Source organism: Nerophis lumbriciformis, linkage group LG11, assembly GCF_033978685.3.
Source record: "Nerophis lumbriciformis linkage group LG11, RoL_Nlum_v2.1, whole genome shotgun sequence".
Classification (NCBI taxonomy): Eukaryota; Metazoa; Chordata; class Actinopteri; order Syngnathiformes; family Syngnathidae; genus Nerophis; species Nerophis lumbriciformis.
This window is the reverse complement of record NC_084558.2, coordinates 53530251-53550567: the sequence shown is the minus strand read 5'-3', so window position 1 is coordinate 53550567 and position 20317 is coordinate 53530251. Positions and strand designations below refer to the sequence as shown.

Sequence of the window (20317 nt, the reverse complement as noted above, 5' to 3'; positions counted from 1 at the left end):
ATTTCATTTGTGTGTTTACATCTGTAAAGACCACAAAATGGCTCCTATTAAGAGACACGCGTACAACGCAGAATTCAAACTCAAGGCAATAAGTCACGCAGTAGAACACGGAAATAGAGCAGCAGCGAGAGAATTGAACATAAATGAATCAATGGTGCGTAGGTAGAGGAAGCAACAAGATGACCTGCGCCACTAAGACAGGGAGACAGCGCCGGACGACATACGCCAACATCTGCCAGTGGATTGTAAATGCCTGGGCGGATATATCGGTCTCAACTGTGGTCCGAGCTTTCCGGAAGGCAGGATTCACGGAACTGCTGGACAACAACAGCGACACTGACTCTGATGACTTCGACGAGACGGAGCCGGCCATTTTGGATGCCGTATTCGCCCAACTTTTTAATTCAGACACTGAAGAAGAATTCAAGGGATTTATGGATGAGGAATAATTTCAGAAAGTGAGCTTTAAATCTTTATTTTGTGTGTTGTGTGACATTAACGTTCGAGCAACGTTGAGTTATTGATGTTACTATTGCTATGCACTAATTTGAGTGTTACTATTTTTGTGATTGCACATTTGCACATTACATTTTGGGGGTGAACAGAGTTGTTAGAACGCTGGTTTGTAATATATTATTAAAGTTTGACTGACCTATCTGACTGTTTTTTTGACATTCCCTTCAGCGCAGCGTAGGCGCGGCTTATAACCCGGGGCGGCTTATAGGTGGACAAAGTTTTGAAATATGCCATTCATTGAAGGTGCGGCTAATAACCCGGGGCGGCTTATAGTGCGGAAAATACGGTACATCAAATCAACTTTATTTATAAAGCACATTTAACATTTACCACAGGGGTAGCCAAAGTGCTGTACAAACACAAAACAACCAGAGCAGGATAAAAAATAACTAACTAAAATAAATAGAACATAAAAACAGGTTCACAGCAGGTTTTATTATGGGGCGCCATAGCAGGATGGAGATCACTCAGTGTTAAAAGCCATGGAATAAAAGTATGCTTTTAAGAGAGATTTTAAAACAGGAAGAGAGGAGGCCTGTCTAACACTCAGAGGTAGGTCGTTCCAGAGTTTGGGAGCAGCAGCGGCGAAAGCTCTGCCACCTCTAAGCTTCAGCCTTGTGCCAGGGACCGTCAGTAGCAGCTGATTGGCTGATCTTAGGGATCGGGTGGGGCAGTAAGGCTGAAGGAGGTCGGAGAGATATGTTGGAGCGAGGTTGTTTAGACATTTAAAAACAAATAGGAGTTTTAAATTGGTTCGGTAACGCACAGGGAGCCAGTGAAGGGACGCTAATGTAGGGGTGATGTGCTCACGTCTGCGGGTCTGTGTTAGCAGACGAGCAGCAGAGTTCTGCACGAGCTGCAGGCTAATGCCTACATACAGGGCATTGCAGTAGTCTAGACCAGTGTTTTTCAACCACTGTGCAACCACTAGTGTGCCGTGAGATACAGTCTGGTGTGCCGTGGGAGATTATCTAATTTCAGGTAAAAGGGTGTCTAATGCTTAAACCAAAAATAAACAAGGTGAGTGCCCCTAAGAAAAAGCATCGAAGCTTATGGAAGGCTATGCAGAACGAAACTAAAACTGAACTGGCCACAAAGTAAACAAAAACAGAATGCTGGACGACAGCAAAGACTTACTGTGGAGCAAAGACGGCGTCCACAATGTGCATCCGAACATGACATGACAATCAACAATGTCCCCTCAAAGAAGGATAAAAACAACTGAAATATTCTTGGTTGCTAAAACAAAGTAGATGCGGGAAATATCGCTCAAAGGAAGACATGAAACTGCTACGTACCGCTTTTAGAAAGTCACGTGACCGATCATGAGCTGTTTTGGTCACGTGACCGATACGCCAACTGTGTCGCCTCCTCTGTGCCCTGTGAGCGGCTCTTTTCTACAGCCGGAGAAATAATAACTAAGAAGAGAAATCGTCTAAAATGTAATACGTCGGAAAAACTTTATTTTTATTTTTTTTTTTATAAAAATGTGTAAAAAAATAAAATTAAAAAAATTCCCAGTCCACAATCATCCACAACACGTTCTCTTAGATTTCCATGTTATGATACATGTTCACATTATTTATTGACTATCTAAAAAAGATAAAAATATATTTTTATTTAAATGAAGATATGAAATAATCCTAAATGAAATACAATGACTTGGTTTATATTATTGTATATACTAGGGCAGGGGTCACCAACGCGGTGCCCGCGGTCACCAGGTAGCCCGTAAGGACCAGATCAGTCGCCCGCTGGCCTGTTCTAAAAATAGCTCAAAGAGCAGCACTTACCAGTGAGCTGCCTCTATTTTTTAAATTGTATTTATTTACTAGCAAGCTGGTCTCGCTTTGCTCGACATTTTTAATTCTAAAAGAGACAAAACTCAAATAGAATTTGAAAATCCAAGAAAATATTTTAAAGACTTGGTCTTCACTTGGAATAAGCGGTAGAAAATGGATGGATGGATGGGTCTTCACTTGTTTAAATAAATTCATTTATTTTTTACTTTGCTTCATATTACTTTTAGAAATACAATTTTAGAGAAAAAATACAACCTTAAAAATGATTTTAGGATTTTTAAACAAATATACCTTTTTAACTTTTAAATTTCTTCCTCTTCTTTCCTGACAATTTAAATCAATGTTCAAGTAAATGTATTTATTTTTTATTGTAAAGAATAATAAATATTGTAGCTTCTGGTTTTTCGACGAAGAATATTTGTGAAATATTTCTTCAAACTTACTATGATTAAAAATCAAAAAAATTATTCAGGCAAATCTAGAAAATCTGTAGAATCAAATTTAAATCTTATTTCAAAGTATTTTGAATTTCTTTTAAAATGTTTGTTCTGGAAAATCTAGAAGAAATACTGATTTGTCTTTGTTAGAAATATAGCTTGGTCCAATTTGTTAAATATTCTAACAAAGTGCAGATTGGATTTTAACCAACTTAAAACATGTCATCAAAATTCTAAAATGTATCTTAATCAGGAAAAATTACTAATGATGTTCCACAAATTCTTTTTTTAATTTTTTCAAAAAGATTCAAATAAGCTAGTTTTTCTCTTCTTTTTGTCGGTTGAATTTTGAATTATAAAGAGTCGAAATTGAAGATAAACTATGTTTCAAAATTGTATTTTAAATTTTTTCTTGTTTTCTCCTCTTTTAAACCGTTCAATTAAGTGTTTTTCTCATCATTTATTCTCTACAAAAAACCTTCCGTAAAAGGAAAAAAAAATGTGCGACGGAATGACAGACAGAAATACCCATTTTTTTATATATATAAATTTATTTAGCTATTCTTGTTAAAATCACACTTACGTGTAACTTACAAATGACAATATATTTATTTATTTAAGTGTGTATCAAACTGGTAGCCCTTCGCATTAATCAGTACCCAAGAAGTAGTTTTTGGTTTCAAAAAGGTTGGTGACCCCTGTACTAGAGCATAAAATCAGTATCAGTTGAGTCGGTCCATAGGTTGCCTGTAGGGATTTTTAATGTCCAGCAGATGTCAGTATTTAGTGACACAGTATCGGGGCAGTACCTCTGGATTGGCAGACCGGGGTGGTGGTTCCTCTCTTTAAAAAGGGGAACCGGAGGGTGTGTTCTAACTATCGTGGGATCACACTCCTCAGCCTTCCCGGTAAGGTCTATTCAGGTGTACTGGAGAGGAGGCTACGCCGGATAGTCGAACCTCGGATTCAGGAGGAACAGTGTGGTTTTCGTCCTGGTCGTGGAACTGTGGACCAGCTCTATACTCTCGGCAGGGTCCTTGAGGGTGCATGGGAGTTTGCCCAACCAGTCTACATGTGCTTTGTGGACTTGGAGAAGGCATTCGACCGTGTCCCTCGGGAAGTCCTGTGGGGAGTGCTCAGAGAGTATGGGGTTTCGAACTGTCTGATTGTGGCGGTCCGCTCCCTGTATGATCAGTGTCAGAGCTTGGTTCGCATTGCCGGCAGTAAGTCGGACACGTTTCCGGTGAGGGTTGGACTCCGCCAAGGCTGCCCTTTGTCACCGATTCTGTTCATAACTTTTATGGACAGAATTTCTAGGCGCAGTCAAGGCGTTGAGGGGATCCGGTTTGGTGGCTGCAGGATTAGGTCTCTGCTTTTTGCAGATGATTTGGTCCTGATGGCTTCATCTGGCCAGGATCTTCAGCTCTCACTGGATCGGTTCGCAGCTGAGTGTGAAGCGACTGGGATGAGAATCAGCACCTCCAAGTCCGAGTCCATGGTTCTCGCCCGGAAAAGGGTGGAGTGCCATCTCCGGGTTGGGGAGGAGATCTTGCCCCAAGTGGAGGAGTTCAAGTACCTCGGAGTCTTGTTCACGAGTGAGGGAAGAGTGGATGGTGAGATCGACAGGCGGATCGGTGCGGCATCTTCAGTAATGCGGACGCTGTATCGATCTGTTGTGGTGAAGAAGGAGCTGAGCCGGAAGGCAAAGCTCTCAATTTACCGGTCGATCTACGTTCCCATCCTCACCTATGGTCATGAGCTTTGGGTTATGACCGAAAGGACAAGATCACGGGTACAAGCGGCCGAAATGAGTTTCCTCCGCCGGGTGGCGGGGCTCTCCCTTAGAGATAGGGTGAGAAGCTCTGTCATCCGGGGGGAGCTCAAAGTAAAGCCGCTGCTCCTCCACATGGAGAGGAGCCAGATGAGGTGGTTCGGACATCTGGTCAGGATGCCACCCGAGCGCCTCCCTAAGGAGGTGTTTAGGGCACGTCCGACCGGTAGGAGGCCACGAGGAAGACCCAGGACACGTTGGGAAGACTATGTCTCCCGGCTGGCCTGGGAACACCTCGGGATCCCCCGGGAGGAGCTGGACGAAGTGGCTGGGGAGAGGGAAGTCTGGGCTTCCCTGCTTAGGCTGCTGCCCCCGCGACCCGACCTCGGATAAGCGGAAGAAGATGGATGGGATGGATGGATGGAGTATCGACACAGTATCAATACAGTTTTGCAATGTGTCGAAACGCTTCATGACGCCTCATCAACCCATCACTAGCGTGGATTAATTTCTCGAGATCATGTCCTGATAGAAGCAGTTTCACTTTCGCGATTTGGCGTAATTGATAAAAGCTTTTTTGTACGATGCTGCTGATTTGTTTTTCGAATTTAAAATCCGAGTCGTACTTTACCCCCAGGTTTGTGACACAGTCGCCGAGATACGGGGTCAGAGTGCCAAGGTCAACGTTGGGGGAGGGAGAGCGACTATCCTCTATGTAGGTCTGACTTAGACCTAGTTCTCATAATTGTACATCCTCGGGCTAAAATCAACAGGAAGTTGGCAATTCCCCCTTCAAGACAAAAAAGTACTAAAAACAGTCGGTTTTGCTTCTTTGAGCTGTAATTTGACCCCCTTAACACGCTTCAAAACTCACCGAACTCAACGCACACATCAGGACTGGCAAAAATTGCGATCTAATAAAGAAACCTAACCCCAAATTTAAAAATTGCCCTCTACAGCAATTTTTGAATAAAACTGATAAAAAACTGCTCCTCGGAAGAAAAAAATTACAAAACTGCCTGTAACTCCCACTGGGAAGGTCGGAGAGACATGAAACAAAAACCTCTATGTACGGTAGGTCTCACTTAGACCTACATTTCATAAATTGACTACCCCCAGCAAAAATCAACAGGAAGTTTGCTATTCCCCCTTCAAAACAAATTTTTGGTAAAAACCAGTCACCTTAAACGAACTCCTCTGAGCGCGTTTGTCGTTTCGCCTTCAAACTAACACAGGAGAGACATTGAACCCTTGTGATTACAACAACAGAAGCGCTTTTTAATTAACTGCTCCGGTTTTGATTTTATGACCCTTCAAAGACCCGCTGCGCTGATGCTGCTGCAATGCTGTTTTTTTAAGATGGCTGCTTAAAAGCAGGAAGCACCAACGTGCCCACACAATGCAGACAAGGTAGGTACACTAGACAAAAGTCTTGGGACACTTCAGACTAAAAGTAGACAAAAGTATTGGGACATAACTTCTGTTTTGTCTTCATTTAGGCTCAGGAAGTTAGCTGAAAGCCAGGCTTTGATGTCGTGCAGGCAGTCAATGAGACGTTGAACCGTGTTATTTTGTGCCATGGGAAAATACATCTGGCAATCAGCATTGGGGAGGAAGTAGTCAATTTTGTTCTTCATTTGCCAGTCAATGACAATAAAGATGAGGGAAAGGCTGTGTCAAAAAAAGGGTTGTCTTGAAACAAAAAATGTTTGAAATATATGTAATTTTTCCCCTTGACAAAAAAAATGAACTGGCTATCAAAAGAACAGCTCCCCTCAAAGTCATTAATGTAAAATTCAAAACCTGGAAGTATGATATCCAATCATCCCAGTATGGACTGGTTCATGTTATGAACAGTGTGCCGGGAGGTTTCATTGAGTCGGTCACAGAGGTGTGGACTCGAGTCACATGACTTGGACTCGAGTCAGACTCGAGTCATGAATTTGATGACTTTAGACTCGACTTGACAAAATGTAAAAAGACTTGCAACTCGACTTAGACTTTAACATCAATGACTTGTGACTTCACTTGGACTTGAGCCTTTTGAATTGACATGACTTGACATGACTTGCTACTTTCCCCAAAACCCAAAGATGAAAAAGTTATTCGGGAGCGCTCCGTATTTTTCATTGTGTACTTGTCTATCAGCGTTGCGTGTGTCAGCTGGTGTGCTCTCAGTACAACAGCCAATCAAATTACATCTACTTTGTTTTCATCACACAGCATTCATCCAATCAAATTGCAGGACAACCAACGAAGAAGACATGTCCAAACCACACGCCAGTGAACAAAAAATGATACCTAAAATAATTTTGTTTGGGTACAAAAATTACGAGGTGGTCAACACAAAACGGTTTGCAGTATGCAACACATGCGGTTCGAAAATGACTGATGGAGAGGCAACAACTTCCAACTTCGTCCGGCATTTGAAGTTGCACAAAGAACGGTAAGTTTTGAATGTAAGATAACGTTTATTGGCTAAGTAACGTGACTTTTATTTGCTGTGTAGTTAAATCAGTGAGGCTGTAAACTCACTGCTAACGTTATAACGTTATTGCAAACACGGGAATCTGTTGCAGTTCACTACCTTATTCATACTTTTTGTTCAGTGATTTTTTTAAGCAGGGTAACGTTAGACGGCGGTCAGCAGCACCGCGTATTTTAGCCACCTAAAAAAAGACAAAAATAGTAAAATAAAGGTCAGTTAAAATGTATACTATATTATGAATATGTGTACCGTTTTAGCTAGCTTTCTGACATACTGTTGGTTGTTTACCTCAGTGGTCCCCAACCACCGGGCCGCGGCCCGGTACTGGTCCGTGGATCGATTGGTATCGGGCCGCACAAGAAATTTTTTTTTTTTTTTTTCTCTTTTTTTAATTAAATCAACATAAAAAACACAAGATACACTTACAAGTAGTGCACCAACCCAAAACAACTCTCTCCCCCCTTTTGTTCTGGGCATTGAACATGAAGACTCTTCCTTCACTGTTCCGAGTGGCCATGAGAGTCTTGGCAGTGCCTGCCTCCAGTGCTCCAGTGGAGCGAGTTTTCAGCCATGGTGGCATCATACTACGCCCCCATCGTGCACAAATGACTGACAGACTCTTGGCTAATTTGGTCTTTTGCAAATGCAATGCAGCATAGGGCCCTGACATATAAAAAGTACAACTTTTTTGTTATGTTCACGTATGTCATGTTTTTTCAATGTTAACACTTTTGTACAAATAAGTACATTTGCACTTTATTTTTCAATGTGTTTGTTCTGTAAAGGAATGAGTTAATGTTTAAAATGACTGGTTAATAGTGCTATTATAAAGTGCAATGTCAGCACAATTTTCTTTCCTGCAATTTAAAATGCACTTGTTTTAATAAATAAATACAGCGTTTGAAAAGCATACACAATCTGTGTTAATATATTAGTCTGTGGTTAAAAGGACTTGAAAGGACTCGAAACTCAAAATGCAGGACTTAGGACTTGACTTGAGACTTTCCAGTCTTGACTTTGGACTTGACTCGGGGCTTGCCTGTCCTGACTCGGGACTTGAGGGCAAAGACTTGAGACTTACTTATGACTTGCAATACAATGACTTGGTCCCACCTCTGGTCGGTCATACTTAAATAACGTACTTAAAGTATATTGGAGAGGTTTGCTCTTAAGAAGGAATGAGTGGCTCTTAAAAGAGCCGTTTTTGTGGCGTTGGGAAAGGCAAGAGTTTTACTTGGAGCTGGTGTACTTGGTGACGGCCTTGGTGCCCTCAGACACGGCGTGCTTGGCCAGCTCACCCGGCAGCAGGAGGCGGACGGCGGTCTGGATCTCCCTGGAAGAGATGGTGCGTCTCTTGTTGTAGAGAGCCAGACGAGACGCCTCGGTGGCGATGCGCTCGAAGATGTCGTTGACGAAGGAGTTCATGATGCTCATGGCCTTGGACGAGATGCCGGTGTCGGGGTGGACCTGCTTCAGTACCTTGTACACGTAGATGGCGTAGCTCTCCTTCCTTGCCTTCCTGCGCTTCCCTTTGCCTTTTCCGGCAGCTTTGGTGACTGCTTTCTTGGAGCCCTTCTTGGCCGCGGACTTAGCTGGGTCAGGCATCGTGTCAGAGGAAGATCAGTCTGTGCTCGTCGAGTGCAAGACAACCTACTTATGGACGCTTGTATGCAAATTTGACTGTGGCAACGCTTTTTTTTTATTGGCTCTCACATAATCTTGACGTCATACCTCTTGTTTTGAATAGTGAACTGCGTTCTTTAGCACACTTTGACTTGACCAGAGGTGAGTAGAGTAGCCAGAAATTGTACTCAAGTAAGAGTACTGTTACTTTAGAGATTTATTACTCAAGTAAAAGTAATGAGTAGTCACCCAAATATTTACTTGAGTAAAAGTAAAAAGTATGTTGTGAAAAAACTACTCAAGTACTGAGTAACTGATGAGTAACATACACACACATATCATATATATATATATATATATATATATATATATATATATATATACACATACATTGATATATACAGTATATCATTTATATTTATTTATTTTGCCGTTTTTGTTTACATGTTAAAGGTGTTTTAATGAATATACATGCATGTTTCACACATATAGATTATTTTCTTTCATGAAGACAAGAATATAAGTTGGTGTATTACCTGATTCTGATGACTTGCGTTGATTGTAATCAGACAGCAGTGCTTAACGTCCACGTTTTCAAATGCAGGAGAAAAAAGTTCCTCCTTTCTGTCTAATACCACATGAAAGTGGTTGGTTTTTGGCATCTTATTTGTCCAGCTTCCATATTCGTTTTCACACACTTTACAAGAAATACATTGGCGGCAAATTCCGTAGCTTGCTAGCTTGTTTGCGCTGGCTTTCGGGGACTCTTATTTTGAAAGCGCAGGCGCGATGGAGCGGCACTTTTATTGTGAAGACAGGAACTGTGCAGTCAGTCTTTAGGCTTGTGACGGGATGTATGTTTGAAATAAAAAAAGTGTCTTTTTTCCTTCACACTTTTGATTGATTGATTGAAACTTGTATTAGTAGATTGCACAGTACAGTACATATTCCGTACAATTGACCACTAATTGGTAACACCCCAATACGTTTTTCAACTTGTTTAAGTCAGGTCATGTGACCGCTTGGCTCTGTTTGATTGGTCCAACGTCACCAGTGACTGCATCTGATTGGTGGAACGGAGTCAAACGTCACCAGTGACTGCATTTTATTGGTGGAACGGAGTGAAACGTCACCAGTAACGCAGGCACTTTGAAGGTCTGTCTGACAGACCAAAACAAACAAAGCGTGCATTAACAGATCGATAAAAAATAGTAGCGAGTAGCGAGCTGAATGTAGATAAAAGTAGCGGAGTAAAAGTAGCGTTTCTTCTCTATAAATATACTCAAGTAAAAGTAAGTTGCATTAAAACTACTCTTAGAAGTACAATTTATCCCAAAAGTTACTCAAGTAGATGGAACGGAGTAAATGTAGCGCGTTACTACCCACCTCTGGACTTGACTCGGTATTTTTTTAAGTTTTGGAACAATAACATATTTTAAACGTAAATCGTATTTATTACATTGAAAAAATAACAACTCCATTTTATATATTGTTAGAGCTGACATGTTGTATGGACAAAAGAGCATACTTATTTTGTTTTATCTCTGCATGATACCTTATTTCTATGATTGTGCAGAAATATGGTGAAATACATATCACAGCAACATAATGCCTTTATTTCTTTCACAGAAAAGAGTAATTTGTATAATTTTTACAGTAGGATATAGAGACCACACAAATCCACTCTTCATTAGGTCAGGATTATTAAAACCACAAGACATTGTAGAATTGCATACTCTATTAGTGATGTTCGAAGCTAGAAATAAAGTTTGTTCCGAAGGACTTACAAAAGTTATTTATGTTCACGTCTGAAGATGAGAACCACAGAAAAAAAAACGTACCGTATTTTCCGCACTATAAGGCGCACCGGATTATTAGTCGCACCTTCAATGAATGGCATATGTCAAAACTTTGTCCACCTATAAGCCGCCCCGGACTATAAGCCGCGCCTACGCTGCGCTAAAGGGAATGTCAAAAAAACAGTCAGATAGGTCAGTCAAACTTTAATAATATATTAAAAACCAGCATTCTAACAACTCTGTCCCAAAATGTACGCAAATGTGCAATCACAAACATAGTAAAATTCAAAATAGTGCAGAGCAATAGCAACATAATGTTGCTCGAACGTTAATGTCACAACACACAAAATAAACATAGCGCTCACCTTCTGAAGTTATTCTTCATTCGTAAATCCTTCGAATTCTTCGTCTTCGGTGTCCGAATTGAAAAGTTGGGCAAATGTGGGATCCAAAATGGCCGGTTCCGTCTCGTCGAAGTCATCGGAGTCAGTGTCACTGTTCAGCAGTTCTGTGAATCCTGCCTTCCGGAAAGCTCGGACCACAGTTGTGACCGAAATATTTGCCCAGGCATTTACGATCCACTGGCAAATGTTGGCGTATGTCGTCCGGCGCTGTCTGCCTGTCTTAGTGAAGGTGTGTTCGCCTTCGGTCATCCATTGTTCCCACGCCGTTCGCAGTCGTGATTTGAATGCCCTGTTGACACCAATATCCAGCGGTTGGAGTTCTTTGGTTAATCCACCCGGAATGACGGCGAGTGTTGTATTTGTGTGCTTCACTTGTTTTTTGACACCATCTGTGATGTGGGCGCGCATGGAGTCGTATATCAACATGGACGGAGCTGTGTGAAAAAAGCCACCCGGCCTCTTCGCGTAAACTTCCCTTAACCACTCGCTCATCTTTTCTTCATCCATCCATCCCTTCGAGTTAGGTTTTATGATGACACCGGCTGGAAAGGTCTGTTTTGGCAAGGTCTTCCTTTTGAATATCACCATGGGTGGAAGTTTCAGGCCATTAGCATGGCAAGCTAGAACCACAGTGAAGGACGACTTCTCATTCCCTGTGGTGCGAATATTCACCGTACGTGCTCCCGTTGTATCCACAGTGCGGTTCACAGGAATATCAGTTGCTGTGAAATAGTAATCCGTGTGAGGATGGAGAGATTGCGTCTTTTCATGAACCGGATCCTTGTCGCTTAGTAGGAGCCATTTTGTGGTCTTTACAGATGTAAACAGGAAATGAAACGTACGGTAATATCCGCGCGCTTTTTCTTCTTCTACGCGGGCGGGTGGTTGCTTACAGTAGAAGAAGAAGCGCTTCCTGTTCTATGGGGGCGGGTGCTTACCTTGGCGGTTGCTTGCGTAGAAGAAGAAGCGCTTCCTGTTCTACCGGGAAAAAAGATGGCGGCTGTTTACCGTAGTTACGAGACCGAAACTTTATGAAAATGAATCTTAATATTTATCCATATATAAAGCGCACCGGGTTAAAAGCCGCACTGTCAGCTTTTGAGTAAATTTGTGGTTTTTAGGTGCGGCTAATGGTGCGGAAAATACGGTAACTTAAAACTTGCAGGAATATCTTTGAAATTAAAAAGAGTTACAAAAAGAGACAGGAAAAAACTTGGTGTAAATACTGTCTTTATTCTTTAAGACAGGAGTTTCCAAACATTTTCCATTGAGGGCCGCACACTTTGATATGTTCTATTATGAAAACCAATACAATAAGTACATTTTTTTTTAAATCTACTTTTAGGGCCCCCCTCAAGTTTCATGAAAAAGTAAGTTCTATAATAAAGATGGCATCTGAGTGGCTGCAGTGTGTGTTGGAACAGGATGTGTATCTAATAACACACAGATGCATCCTCATTATTATTATATGTACTTCTTAACCAAATGTCTGAGCACCTGTGTGAGGTGTTCCTGAGGGGAAGATGTCCCTATCAAATAAATGACGTCCTTCATGAAAAGCTTTTGAAACATGTTCCCGAATGACATTCCGAGAATAACACCGCATTTGTGTCAAACTATTGGGATATTTTTTCAAAGTTAATTTCAGTGAATTACGCACACAAGACATTGGTGATTACAGCGTTTAATCAAAATGCAAAAGTGTGATTAAGCCAATTTAAACAGTCACCGTTTGACAGTATTACAATACACATTGTCATTTACTCATATCATGTTGTTTGTCTCATTTATTTTTCTTTGCGAATGATTCATGTCTTTTGAGCGTCTCTTTTAAGTAAACAAGAATCGATTCGCAGCTGTTTTTTTTATTTACATGCAGCTACTAAGTGGCCTGACTGGTAACTGACTACAAAATTAATGCGAGTCAAAGGAAACAAAGCAACATTTAGATTCACTTTTTGATTTTATGTTGTTTTTTTTTTTTATGTATTTATTTGTATTCACTTTGCTAGATCATTGTTCTGTACACACACCAGGTAGGGTAGTACAATTTTCTATTTACATTTGCATTATGTGTGCACATTTTATCTTGTTTTATTCATACTTTTTAAATACATAAATACATTTTTATTTGTACTAATTATTTGTGTATTTTTTGGTATCGTTAACATGCTCTTCTGCTACAAAGTTTTTCAAAATAGTGATGTCACTGCCAAAGCTTGTGCATACGACACCACTTTATGGAATGTTTACAATTAAAACACAACAAAACATTATAGTCCCTATGTCAGAACAATTCCTACCAATATTGTAATATTTATGTACATTTAAAATTGTTTTCATCCACACAATATTACAACTGCTATCAGTAATTATAATAATAATATTGATACCGTCAAAAACAGATATTTATGCTATTGTCCATTCCCATATGAAAATATTGATACTTTGGATATCTTACTTATTTGAGATAAAATGTATCAGTGATTCTGCGTACGTGTTACGGAGGCTCCATCTAGTGGCATGGCAAATAAGCATTTGATAAAAGTACAGTGTTTTATTTTGCTACATTCAAACACAGTGTTACTGTTCAAAGTGTGTGTAAAGCTACTGTGGTAAAAATATTTATTAAACATGTTAAATAAAACCATGGCCTTGCTTTAATGAATACGTACGCCTACTACGCGCCTGTATTTTAATGCTGGTCATTAGTGTGGTACTTGGAAAGTAGGTATTGTTGGTTATTTGGAGACACTACATAAAGTTGTAAAAAAAGTTGGTTTTATATCATTAAAGATAGAAGCAAAAGTTACATTTCCACCTCAGTTGGCAGTGATGTACGGATCGATACGCACACCACCGATACCAGATATTTATGCTCAAATATGAATTCTCAAATCAGATACTTTTGAGACTTTAGTTATTTGAGATAATGTGTATTGACAGGAGCACAATGTAAAAAAAAATAACTAAACTTGTGAATGAGTCAATGTTGAATGCTTTTGTTTACATGTTCTGTATTTACTGGATAACATGTTCATGTAACTGAATTGTGACATTTTTTTCTATTAGTTATATTAACTCATTTATTTGAATGTTTCATTTCATTTTGGTATGGTTTGAAACACTGTGTACATGTACTTTGTATGATGTCCTGTTTTTTTTCCTGTTGTATTATGTTGTAGTCTATATAGTTATTCACACCACTATTTCAATATACTTTAGTTTGAATTAAATATACAACAATGAATAATTCATATAATACTTATATATGATAAATAATCATACTCTAATATTTTATGCTATTTGAAACACACATTTTACTGGAATTTGACACATAGACAGTAGAACACAACCTGTACTAGGTTGGTATCGTCGATATCAGCCCATATTTTACATAAAATTGGACTTGGAGGTAAATCAGTTTTGTGTTATATCAGGTAACGGCTTCAACGTACTGCAAATTAAATAGATTACAATGACATGAACATACTTTTTACTACTACAGTACAAGTTGTTGAGCTATCAATTAATATGTATCACGTAATAAGGAAGTAACAACTCTTTATGTAATAGTGAGTGGTCCTTAAAATGACTGTTGTGTATTTTTGATAGAACAACAGAAGTGTTCAGGCCTTTCTAAATCCTAAATATCCAGTGAGCAATTTGTAGAACTGAAAGTTATTTCCAGCATTATTTCATGTTTTTCCAAGAGTAATTGGTGGTCAACGATGCAATTTAGCAATGTATTATATATTCAGTTGAAATAGTAAGTTTAGTTAGTTTAGTATTTCTACGGTCAGTGGTCAACAAAATAAACAAACAGTTGTACATTCATAAATTGAAAATGTTGCAGACCGAAAGTGTTCATGCTGAAGTTGAACACTTATTGGGCCTAACCCTATAAACAATGACAAATACAAGATGAGCTTCCAAAAAATATAAAAATGTCCTTTGCACAACATATTATAAATACACCTTGTACACAACATAAACACTGTTCAATTATATACACAGTAAAGACATGTGAAATATGGGGCGGTATAGCTCGGTTGGTAGAGTGGCCGTGCCAGCAACTTCAGGGTTGCAGGTTCGATCCCCGCTTCCGCCATCCTGCTGTTGTGTCCTTGGGAAAGACACTTTACCCACCTGCTCCCAGTGCCACCCACACTTGTTTAAAAAAAAAAAAAAAAAAAAAAAAAAAAAAAAAAAAAAAAAAAAAAAAAAAAAAAAAAAAAAAAAAAAAAAAAAAAAAAAAAAAACTTAGATATTGGGTTTCACAATGTAAAGCGCTTTGAGTCACTTGAGAAAAGCGCTATATAAATTATAATTCACTTCACTTCACATCCCTGTACACGTGTTAGTTAAACCTTTGTACCAATTATATACGATATACAAACTATACTACAAACAGTCTTGGATTTCTTGTATCACCACTTTTGTGTGCATATTGGCAACTTTTGTTAACGCAGCTTGTATTTGACTTATGTCTGTCATTTATCGTGATATTGCTCAATTGATGTAAGAGTAAGAATTACAGATGCAGGCCGATATTATCGGCCGATAAATGCTTTAAAGTGTAATATCGGAAATTATCGGTATCAGGGTTTTTTTTTAATTATCGGTATTGTTTTTTTGTTTGTTTGTTTTTTTTAAAACTAAATCAACGTAAAAAAAAAACACAAGATACACTTACAATTAGTGCACCAACCCAAAAAACCTCCCTCCCCCATTTACACTCATTCACACAAAATGGTTGTTTCTTTCTGTTATTAATATTCTGCTTCCTACATTATATATCAATATATATCAATACAGTCTGCAAGGGATACAGTCCGTAAGCAAACATGATTGTGCGTGCTGCTGGTCCACTAATAGTACTAACCTTTAACACTTACCGTATTTTCCGCACTATAAGGCGCACCGGATTATTAGCCGCACCTTCAATGAATGGCATATTTCATAACTTTGTCCACCAATAAGCCGCCCCGGACTATAAGCCGCGCCTACGCTGTGCTAAAGGGAATGTCAAAAAAACAGTCAGATAGGTCAGTCAAACTTTAATAATATATTAAAAACCAGCGTTCTAACAACTCTGTTCACTCCCAAAATGTACGCAAATGTGCAATCACAAACATAGTAACATTCAAAATAGTGCAGAGCAATAGCAACATAATGTTGCTCGAACGTTAATGTCACAACACACAAAATAAACATAGCGCTCACTTTCTGAAGTTATTCTTCATTCGTAAATCCTTCGTCTTCGGTGTCCGAAGTGAAAAGTTGGGCAAATTTACGATCCACTGGCAGATGTTGGCGTCGTCTGGCGCTGCCTCCTCGTCTTAGTGAAGGTGTGTTCGCCTTCTGTCATCCATTGTTCCCACGCAGTTAGCAGTCTAGCTTCGAATGCCCTGTTGACACCAATATCTAGCGGCTGGAGGTCTTTTGTCAATCCACCCGGAATGACGGCGAGTATTGAATTAAGCGCGTAAGCGTGTCTCTCAATGTGCTGTTATGAGCTAGCAAATATAACAACTACACTACCCAGCATGCAACGATAGTTACGAGCATGCGCGGTAGCCCTGAGAAGCGTTGTTGTATGCTGGCAGTTAGAATGTGGTTATGAGCACGCTGTGAGTAAACGTTGAGAACTCAGTTAACACGCCTCGTCTGCATTATTTATAATTAGACAGACAACACACTTAATAGGAGCCATTTTGGGGTCTTTACATAAACACACAAATGGAAATGAAACGTCACATATCCCAGCATGCACCGCGCGCTTCTTCTACGGGGGAAAAAGATGGCGGCTGTTTACCGTAGTTGCGAGACCTAAACTTTATGAAAATGAATCTTAATATTTATCCATTTATCCATATATAAAGCGCACCGGGTTATAAGGCGCACTGTCAGCTTTTGAGAAAATTTGTGGTTTTTAGGTGCGCCTTATAGTGCGGAAAATACGGTAATTTTACTCATTTTCATTCATTACTAGTTTCTATGTAACTGTTTTACTTTATTTTTTATTCAAGAAAATGTTTATAATGTAATTATTTTATTAACTTTTTTTTAAAGTACCTTATTTTCGCCATACCCGGTTGTCCAAATTAGGCATAATGTGTTAAATCCACCACTGTACATACCGGTATCAATTGATATCGGTATTGGTAGTTTAGGTTTTGGACAATATCGAACTTTCGGTTGTCGGCAAAATGCCATTATCGGACATCCATAGTAAGAATGCATTGTTAATTGTAACACATTAAAAGACTTATAGATGTCTGTTTTCTTACATTTTTATCACTGATAAAGTTCTGTAACTGAGAGAAGACAACTCTTTGGAAGGGAGTGAGTGGTCCTTAAAAGGACCGTTTGTGTTTTAATAGGGTGTTGACCGAATCTTTAACCTCCGAAACCGTACAGAGTGCGTCCCTGCCTCTTCAGGGCGTAGACAACATCCATGGCGGTCACAGTCTTCCTCTTGGCGTGCTCGGTGTAAGTGACGGCATCACGGATGACATTCTCCAGGAACACCTTCAGGACGCCGCGGGTCTCCTCGTAGATCAAGCCGGAGATACGCTTCACTCCGCCACGGCGAGCCAGACGACGGATGGCGGGCTTGGTGATTCCCTGGATGTTATCACGGAGAACTTTACGGTGACGCTTGGCGCCTCCTTTCCCCAGTCCTTTACCTCCCTTGCCTCGACCAGACATGTTTCTTCGTTGAAGTCAAAGTTAGAAACTGACGCTCTGTTTAAAGAAGGCCGGTATTATTACATGACTGCGGACCTGAAAGAAGACAGCTGATGCAATCTTGGCTATGAGGGGCGTTACTCAGAAGCACCTCCCCTTTTCTCATATGGCCACAATGCATACCTGCCAATTTTTGAAATCAGAAAAACCTAGTAGCCAGGGTGGGGGGTTCTGGCCGACGCAAAATGATTGATTGCATTCAGACAGGTTAAAATGTTGCTAAAACCATCACTTTTCTATCAGTCACAGTGACTTTTCAAAACAAAAATATTACAGCAAAAATCATATGGGTTGATTGACATGTTTATTCTGTAAGCTAACTTCAATAGTTTGAAATTATTTTGACAGTTAATGCCAGTTATCCTGTCAACCTTTCACAAGACTTCAATTTGTTCATTGAAAGTATAAACACTTTTTACAGTAAACAAATGGTAAAACAGTACTAAACAATTCCATTAAAATAAATTGGTGTCATTATTAACTTTCTGTCCAAGCTTGTATAATCTACTGCCTTGTTCAATTGTAAAAAAATATTCTGTGCCTAAAATTCACATTTCTATCACAATTATCATACTGTAAACATGGTAAGCTAACTTCATTAAAATTAATAGTCCTGTCAATAGCATGGAATTACAATTCAAATGTAGTTTTTTTGTAAGCCTTTCAAAAGAATTCAAAATATGAAAAATTCATGAAAATTAATCAGACACTTGAAAAGTGGCACATCACATCTCTAATGTAATCATTTGAACTTTTCAACAGAAATAGCACTGCAAAAATATTAAGGACATACTTCTGTATTTTGGTAGTTATGCTGTCAACATTAAACAAGATTTCTTCAACTTGGACTTGAAAGCATAAATAGTATAAACACTTTTAACAGTATAACAGTACTAAACAATTCCAATAGATAACATTGGTGTCATTACCTTTTTGTGGCTAAAATCCAAATGTATTCTATCAGATTGATCATACTGCAAAAATGATATGGTAACTTTATAAGTTTACTTCATTAAAATGTATTGCCTCCGTAAATAAAACTTCGGCATTTATCACATCCAAAGAATCTGTTTGGGCGACGAAAAACGTTGAAAGTTTTCCACTTGTATCGCTAGCAACGGCATTAGACTTGTGTTTTTTTGTCCCAACGTGGTCTTTTACATGGCTAATTCCTCCGTGTCCGATCGAAAAATCTTGTCTGCACAAGGTGCAATTCGCGTAGTTTTCACCCTTTTTGGAACGGATAATTATTCCCGGATAGGCTTTTGAATATTCTTCACGGAATGACTGCACTTTTCTTTTCGGTTTAAGACTCGTTTGCGATTTTTCTCCGGCTGATTCCATGATCGTTCGCTCGTTTGGAAACAATGGCAACTGGTGCCTCGTGCTTGGCAGCGGTGCTATAAATAGCCTCGCGCATGGCATTCGGAATGGCTCGATAGGAAGTTACGGGAAGCAGTGTCGATTGTCATTGTTGTTACGCGATTTCGTGAATAAAACTTTAAAAAAAAAAAAAAAAAAAAATTTAATTAATGAAAAACCGTATTTTTTATCACTGCAACCATAGGTTGATGAAAACCGTACTAATTACGGGAAAACCGGAGTAGTTGGCAGGTATGACAATGCTCCCTATGTTCTGTGTCTAATGTCATTCAATTGACACTTTATTAAAAGAGATAGTAGAAATAAATAGTACAGATGGGATTTATGAACATACACTGCAAAAAGTTAGTGTTCAAAAACAAGAAAAAATATATAAAAATGAGGGGTATTTTATTTGAACTAAGCTGCCAATAGAACAAGACAATTCGGCTTGTCAAGACTTTCCAAAATAAGTAAAATTAGCTAACTTCAATGAACCCAAAAAAGCTTAAAATAATTATATTCTCATCTCAAAACTCATTTGTATACTCTAGCCTTTGAATAGCCCCCCTTTTTTAGACCAGTTGATCTGCCGTTTCTTTTCTTTTCTCCTCTGCTCCCCCCTATCCCTTGTGGAAGGGGAGACACACAGATCCGGTGGTCATGGATGGGGTGCTGGCTGTCCGGGGTCGGGACCCGGGGTGGACCGCTCGCCTGTATATCGGTTGGGAACATCTCTGCGCTGCTGACCCGTCTCCGCTCGGGATGGTTTCCTGCTGACCCCACTGTGGACTGGACTCTTACTGTTATGCTGGATCCACTATGGACTGGACTCTCACAATATTATGTTAGACCCACTCGACATCCATTGCATTCGGTCTCCCTAGAGGGGGGGGGTTACCCACATATGCGGTCCTCTCCAAGGTTTCTCATAGTCATTCACATCGACGTCCCACTGGGGTGAGTTTTTCCTTGCCCTTATGTGGGCTATACCGAGGATGTCGTTGTGGCTTGTGCAGCCCTTTGAGACACTTGTGATTTAGGGCTATATAAATAAACATTGATTGATTGATTGATTGACTAATAACAAGTGCACTTTTCTTGGTAGAAAAAAAAGAGACCTTTTTGCTCAATATGTTGAAAAATATTCTTAAATGAAGTAAATGCTAGTGCCATTATCTTGACATAATATACGCTCGGCATCATGAGGTTTTTTTTCATGCTTGAAGTAAGAAATTATTACTTTAAAAAAGTAGTTTTATACTTGTGAGTGTTGATGACACAGCTTTGCAACACTTGATATTCTAGTTTCAAGCATGTTTTACTCAATATAGCTCATCAATTATGTTGGATCCACTATGG

The 20317-nt window shown here is 39.5% G+C and overlaps 3 protein-coding genes across 3 annotated transcripts in view; all 3 read right to left on the bottom strand.

Moving 5' to 3' along the window:
* The window catches only part of LOC133610241 (uncharacterized), a 33798-nt gene that overhangs the window by 7924 nt on the left and 5557 nt on the right, over positions 1–20317 (bottom strand). The gene's annotated exons all lie outside the window — the stretch shown is intronic.
* LOC133609983 (histone H2B-like) lies at positions 8194–8628 on the bottom strand. Its single transcript, XM_061966031.1, has one exon. The coding sequence runs from the start codon at positions 8617–8619 to the stop codon at positions 8245–8247; it is 375 nt and encodes a 124-aa protein (XP_061822015.1). The 5' UTR covers positions 8620–8628; the 3' UTR covers positions 8194–8244.
* Positions 17213–17563, bottom strand: LOC133610226 (histone H4). Its single transcript, XM_061966351.1, has one exon. It carries the CDS (start codon positions 17552–17554, stop codon positions 17243–17245), a length of 312 nt encoding a protein of 103 aa, XP_061822335.1. The 5' UTR covers positions 17555–17563; the 3' UTR covers positions 17213–17242.

Bases quoted from the DNA above. Each gene is read 5' to 3' on its own strand.
- LOC133609983 (XM_061966031.1), bottom strand. From the start codon at position 8,619: ATGCCTGACCCAGCTAAGTCCGCGGCCAAGAAGGGCTCCAAGAAAGCA.
- LOC133610226 (XM_061966351.1), bottom strand. From the start codon at position 17,554: ATGTCTGGTCGAGGCAAGGGAGGTAAAGGACTGGGGAAAGGAGGCGCC.